Source organism: Dipteris shenzhenensis, chromosome 25, assembly GCF_047967505.1.
Source record: "Dipteris shenzhenensis isolate YYH24624 ecotype China chromosome 25, Dip_SZ_1.0, whole genome shotgun sequence".
Classification (NCBI taxonomy): domain Eukaryota; kingdom Viridiplantae; phylum Streptophyta; class Polypodiopsida; order Gleicheniales; family Dipteridaceae; genus Dipteris; species Dipteris shenzhenensis.
The window spans coordinates 11051559-11057913 of NC_141620.1; the positions used below are offsets into that span (position 1 = coordinate 11051559).

Genomic DNA, 6355 nt, shown 5'->3' on the forward strand with positions numbered 1-6355 from the left:
AAAAGAGGTGCACTACAAGAAATCAACAATTCATTCAGAATTCATTTAATAACTTCAAATATTTATTAGTAAACAATATTTATCTTATGTTAGAGAGCATTAAATTTGAGTTATAATTTTATCATTGGGAGCATGCGATAGTTGACTTTTACACCCAAATATTACATTCGACATCACACATTGTGTATTTCATGGCTCAAGGAATTATTTACCCTCTATTGGCAAAAATTTCCCTAGAGATATACTTTTATCTTAGATAAGTATATAAGATTGTGAATTATCGACTTAACATTGCGCATCTACTCATTTGGAACATTAATTTGGAATTACATAGCATATTATAATTATCTACGCATTCGACAATTTAGATTAACATTATAATATTTTTCACTTACAAAATGGAGAAACCTTCATTTCAAATTCTCTTGAAACTTTTTGGAAGAAAAATAAGCCCTGCAGAATCCAGAAGTGGGCCTTATTTTGTTGCTTTTTGCAAGCTCTCATCGTTGATAATCCATTTGTTTTGGATGACATGGCTGAGGCAATGCTATTGCCGTCTCCAATCTCTCTCCAATGCTGCCGGGTGTTTTAGCAGAGACGCAAAATGATGAGAATGATGCCTGGGACTCGTGCTTATAGAAACACGAGCAGGAACCTGAGATTTTACTTTCTTATATGCAGCTCGGGGCAGGCCAAAAACTTTTGCAAAGGATTATGGTAAAATACCTATGATTTAGAATAAAGTCAAAGTTGGAAAAGGATTATAATATCCCGAGTTCAATAGCCTCAAAGTGGTTTTGTTATGGGAATGGAAACCGAAGATGAGTCCACGAAATGATAGAACATTAGATGGTGAACCCACGTGAGTTACAAGTAAAGACGATAATCAGAGAGGCGAGCTGGAAGCTGATGCCCAGAGGTTCGTGTTGTTTCAATTGCCTGGATTAAGATGATCGGAATGCATACGGAAAGTTAATGGACAAAGGTTGGTGTTGTTTATATGTCTGACGACTTGCCAGGCACAGATAGTGGTCATTGGGCAAATGGTAACCATCAGCGTCGTTAGCTAAGAATGATCCTTGGGCAGGCTTGTCCAGGAACGACTCCGCTGCCTTGCCAATGGCGGTACCTTCGTCGAATTCGTCAAACATGGCGATGTAAAGATGGGAAAAGGATGACTGTTGCATCACGGAGGAAGACAAATTGTCAGCCTGCGTTTGCAAGAAGACACCGCCAAGACGAGGGATCTGGTTCAACACGGCTCCTGCAGTATGATTCTTGGCGTTTGCCCAGCTGAAACCGGGGAAAATAACGGGCGCATATTCGATCGAAAGCTGAGTGCAGTAGCTTGCATCTGCAAGTTGCGTAGCTGGGGCGAAGGAGAGGTAACTTGCTGGGCTACTATATACACCAACAGCCCAAGGAGTGATGATGTCGAAGGCATTGTACACAGAGGAGAAGTTTTGGCCATTTGAGCCATTTTGTGTTCGCCAGCTAAACGATACTCCACCCATGACAGCGAAGCCCGCATTCTTCAGCAGTTGGATGCAGCTGAGTGCAGTTGTGACATTGATCGAGTCTCTCACACCAAAGCCCCATATGGCCACAAGGGGCTTGCCATTGTGTTTCACATAAGCCGAACTGTTGAAGATTCCATGACCATCCCGGAGTCGAGGTACATCGCTTTGCAACAAAGGGTATACGTTGTTACCTGTGCTATTGCCTATGGTACCAGATACGTCCCACATGATTCCAAACACCCGTCCATATTTCTCGCTGTATTGCCTCACTTGGTCAGCACTAACGGTAGTAGCATTCAGAAAGCGGGGATCTGCCAATGGACTCAAGAAACGCTGCAGCCACACGCCATCAAGACCATAGTTTTGTAGCCATTGCTGGTGTAATTCAGCAGTCTCTGGCAGAAAAGCATCATACAGCGTCGTGATGGAGCCGTCAGGTCGAGCAAGCGCTGCGGAGCTAAGATTAGAGGTAGGAAACTCGGTTGTGTCAGGCCAAACATCGAACACCGCATGATCCACAAGGCTGTATTGAACTGGATCACCTGCTCGAGGGTTTTGGAAAAGATTAGAAAGATGCTACGATGCTATACAAATCAGAAAATCCTGAAGCCGTGCAGGATTTAGTCCATCCCACTCACCTGCGTTGCTCCAGTGGTTCCATCCGGTGTTGAAGCTGTTTTTACCTGTGGACTGCCACTTCTGGTAGCCTAGCATTACCTTGTTGTTAAGGGTGGAAGGATCAACCTGCAGCTGCATGCTAGACTCGCAAATCGCCACACGCTGATATTGAAAGGGAGAGCCCAGTACATCCGTGAGCCAGAAGAAAGAAGCAGCACACGCGCTGGTAGGGCAATTGCAGCCTGCGGCGCTGATGGAGGTTAGATAACGAGAGGAACGGATCGGCACCGTGTTGTTTAGAAGGCACCTTAATGCGGACTGGTTTGTTGAAATCGCATAGGCACCATGGAAGTTGTTAAGCACCGGTGCCGTGACGGTCTGGCCGTTAAGGGAAAATGTTGAGCTGTCGCTGCTAATGGTGCCAACAGCTGTGGCTGTCGAGGATCTAACGCACAAAACGATGTGCGAACCGATTGTGGAAGCGGTGCAGCCAGTGCCCACACCGAATACGACAGAGCGCAGGGAGGTTGATTGGAAGCCAGAAGGGCAGGAACAGGAGGCTGTGTGAGGATTGGCGTGGCGGCAATTAGCAGTGCAAGATGTGGGATCGTCCTGCTGGAAAGCTCCTCCGAAGACAGCAGCAGTGGAGAGGCCAGCGGTGCGTTCGCAGATGCAGAAGCTGGAGTTGATGCGCACGGAAGAAGATGAAGAGAGAGTGTTGGTAATTTCGACAGTGATGTTGGAGTAGACAAGTGCATCGAAGCAAGAGGGAGTGTAGGATGATGGACAAGAACAAGCGGCGGTGAAGCGGTTGCTAACGAGGCAAGCAGAGGTCCCAGAGATTGTCTGAAAGGTGCCACCATGCAGAACGACAGTCTGGGCCACTGCAAAACGGATGAGCGTTGAAAGATGGTAAAGAGATACAACGCAGATAATTGAGAGCTTGTGAAGAGCCATGGCGAGAAGTTTACAGAAGAGGCTTCGTATCTGCTGGATTTATATATTAACCTTCGTTCGTAGAGATAGATAACCTTGCTAAAGGACGTTTTCCTGCAGGGTCATTGAAGCACGTTCGACTCAGTTTGAGTCTACGTAAAGCTTGACTAGATTCTATTCACTCTCTTCTGGAGATAGATAACCTTGCTAAAGGATGTTTGTCTACGTCAAGCTTGACTAGATTGAGCAACGAATTATACAGACTCCAGAGCTTGTGTTTCCCACTCTCTATTCACTCTCTTCTGTTCGTTCTGGGAGATTGCGTGAAAGTTTCGGGTGGAAGGTCGATTAATTGATTGGGAGGGAGCGAAGGGAGAAGGAACCTTAACCTATTAATCTTTTCGGAAATCTAGAGTGCGCTCGATGCAGATGCGGTTTGCTGAGTTTGCTCGCTTAAGGCCCTGTTGTATCAAAGATTGGCAGCGTCACAGCAGTAGGGGTTCATTTCAATGTAGAGGATGTACATTGTAGCCAGTGAGAAACCGTTCTGTCGCGACGACTCACGACACACGGAGTTCAGTGATTTCTACCACAAGTTTCAAAGATGTGGAAAACGGAAAGTAGTGCACGTATAATCTTTTCTGCCAGTGGGAGGGAACTCGAGTCGTGCACGCAACCATATCCGAAAATTGGGACTACAAGTTAAGCTGCCACCGGTTATTTCAATCATAGATTTTGAAGAATAAAAAGTGAGGTTCTTTTATGAATCTCAACCTTTGAAAATTTTCAAGAAATTTTACAATTGAATCTAGACTAAAGAGAGTTTAGCTGTGAAATTTTCTTTTTAAAGCATTCTCTCTCTCTCCATAAAAGTCAAGGGCTATATTTACAATGTCAACATTTGTATGCTTTTTGATAAATTTTCTAATGCCTTAGTAGTACGTTTATTAGCACTGGCTCTCCTAGAGACATTGCTTTAGGATTGAGTTCAGTGGGAGTTTTGTGATTATTCTTAGTTTTTCTGGAATTTTTAAAATTCTTAACCTCTACTTTTAGATTGCTGTTGGCTTTTCAGCTTTTAGCTTGTGTGTGCCTGTTGGCTTTTCATTAGCTTGTGTGTGCTTTTTACCTCCCTCCAACATGGCTATAAATCAATTCGGGGGCTCCACTCTCCCTCCATGCTTGAGCTCTCCCTAGAACGATTGCCTTGGCTTCCTCCAGCTATAAGTCTTCAAGTCACTTCAAGCTTTCTAATCGCTCATCCAGATCTCGCGTGTTCGTTTGTGAGCAAGGCGCTAAAGCCAGTTCGCCTGTTAACTGCTACTGAAGCCATTGCCTGGAAAAAAAATTTGCTATTGCCAGAAACGAGTCGCCTGTAAAAAAAAATCTATTTTTCTTTTGAAAGGGCTTTATGCCAACCAAACGAGCTTTATGCCTACCTAACGAGCTTTATGCCTCGGTGAAGAGATTGTCGTCTACTCGATCTATTTATAAAAATAAAGCCCAAAAAAAAACCTAGAAAGTTGACATCAAAACTTTGTAGGTATCATTCGTAAAACCTTCAAGGAAAATTAACGTTGATTTACCTTTCAGTTTTAATATATATATATATATATTCTAAATAAAGGTAGTGGCTTTGTAGTGAGTGTGAGAATATGCAAATAACCATAGAACCTTGGCAAATCCTAATGGATCTTGTGAGTCCTCAAAGCGTTTCTTTTTTATTATTTCTTACTAAACAATCGACAGTGTTTAAAGACCCATGAAACCCACAAGTTCCAAGGGAGCCAAGTGCTTTCGTGCATACATGCATCCTTGTTCATAATGTGATCTTAATTAATTGAACTAAAATCATCAAGTGTAATCAATTATCTCATTAATTCATTTTCATTTAAAGGTATATGTGTGTGTGTGTGTTTTCAAGAATGGTAATTTGAACAACATTTAATTCAAGCTCTAGAAGCTCTAAAATTAAAGAAATACAATTTTGGAGGAGAACCTTGTTTTCCAAAAGAGTTGTGTGAATGCACGCAACCTCATGTATTGAAGTCTTAAGAAAGATGGCTCACGGTATTATTGTGCTCAATGTGTGTATGTTGGAAGTGTATGTGATGATAATGTTTGGACATGTGCTTAGGAGTAAGTGTGGGCTTTGTGTGTGCATTGTGGATGAGAGTGTGTGTCCACTGTCTATGTATGGCCAAGTGCAAGTGTATGTATGCATTTGTGTGTTTATGTGCAACTGAATATGATAGTGTGCTCGTGTACATGTGTGTGCATGTGTCCTTGCAATTGTGTGTGTTACATGTGTGTGCCTAGATGTATATATATAATAAAAATATAAGTAGATCTATAAATGTAAATATTTATAATATAAATAAACATATAAGTAAATCTAAAAATATAAATATTTCTAAATATAAATAAAAGCACACGAGAAACTCTGCAGGCCTTGCTTAAGCTATTTCAAGAATTTCCACAATCAAGAGTGCCTTAGGAAGCGGTGGAATTTGTGGAAGATGTCATGACAAAACATGCTTTTGCTTCCCCTTTTGACAAACTTGCTTGGCTTAACATGAAGTGGGATCATACATCTCTCTATGAATTCATTACAGAATCTAAACACTCCCTACTCAACCATAAGAACCAATTTACAATTCCAAAAAGATGCACTATATTCTTGCAATGGGATTGCACCTGCGCTTGCTTCATTGATATCACTCATCACAACCTTCTTAATGCACTAATCGCAAAGCTCTTCCTGAGCTGTTGAGCCTTCTCCTCTTCCCATGATGAGAATGTTCTTTGGACTACCATTACACCACAAATTCTGAGACTTTTACAAGAAGAGTGTGCCGTTTTCCTCCCAAGATTCTTGCGTTGGACTAGCGCTAGGATTACACAAGATGGTATATCTAGTAGAACACATTGACATTCGTGGACATTACAACAAACAAAATTTTCCCTTTTTTTCAAGGCTTAAATAGGGGACCTCAGTTTGGAAAAAATGGTATTGGGGGGGGGGGGGTGAGGGGGGTACGGAGCTTAAGGATGCAGACCATGCATGTGACACGTGGCCATGCACAACCCGCCACATGTCCATGCATGTGCCTAAATAAGTTAAAGAGGCATGTAGAGGTCTTGGATTATTCCAGTCGTGCGCATTAATAGAGACGAGGAGGCAAGAGGAGGAACATATGATAACAACGAGGTGGTATATGTGAGGATGTTGTGTTTGGCGTTGCGACCAATGCAACCAGGCATGCAGATGATGAAGGCGA

The 6355-nt window shown here is 42.5% G+C and overlaps 1 protein-coding gene across 1 annotated transcript; it reads right to left on the minus strand.

Annotated features, from left to right (window-relative positions):
• Window positions 1–872: 872 nt before the first annotated feature.
• On the minus strand, window positions 873–3095 carry LOC147885446 (uncharacterized). The gene is made up of 2 exons (XM_087397033.1): window positions 2159–3095; window positions 873–2062 (listed from the first exon to the last, which is right to left on the minus strand). The coding sequence occupies exons 1-2, from the start codon at window positions 3093–3095 to the stop codon at window positions 945–947; spliced, it is 2055 nt and encodes a 684-aa protein (XP_087253159.1). The 3' UTR covers window positions 873–944.
• Between the last annotated feature and the right edge of the window lie 3260 nt (window positions 3096–6355).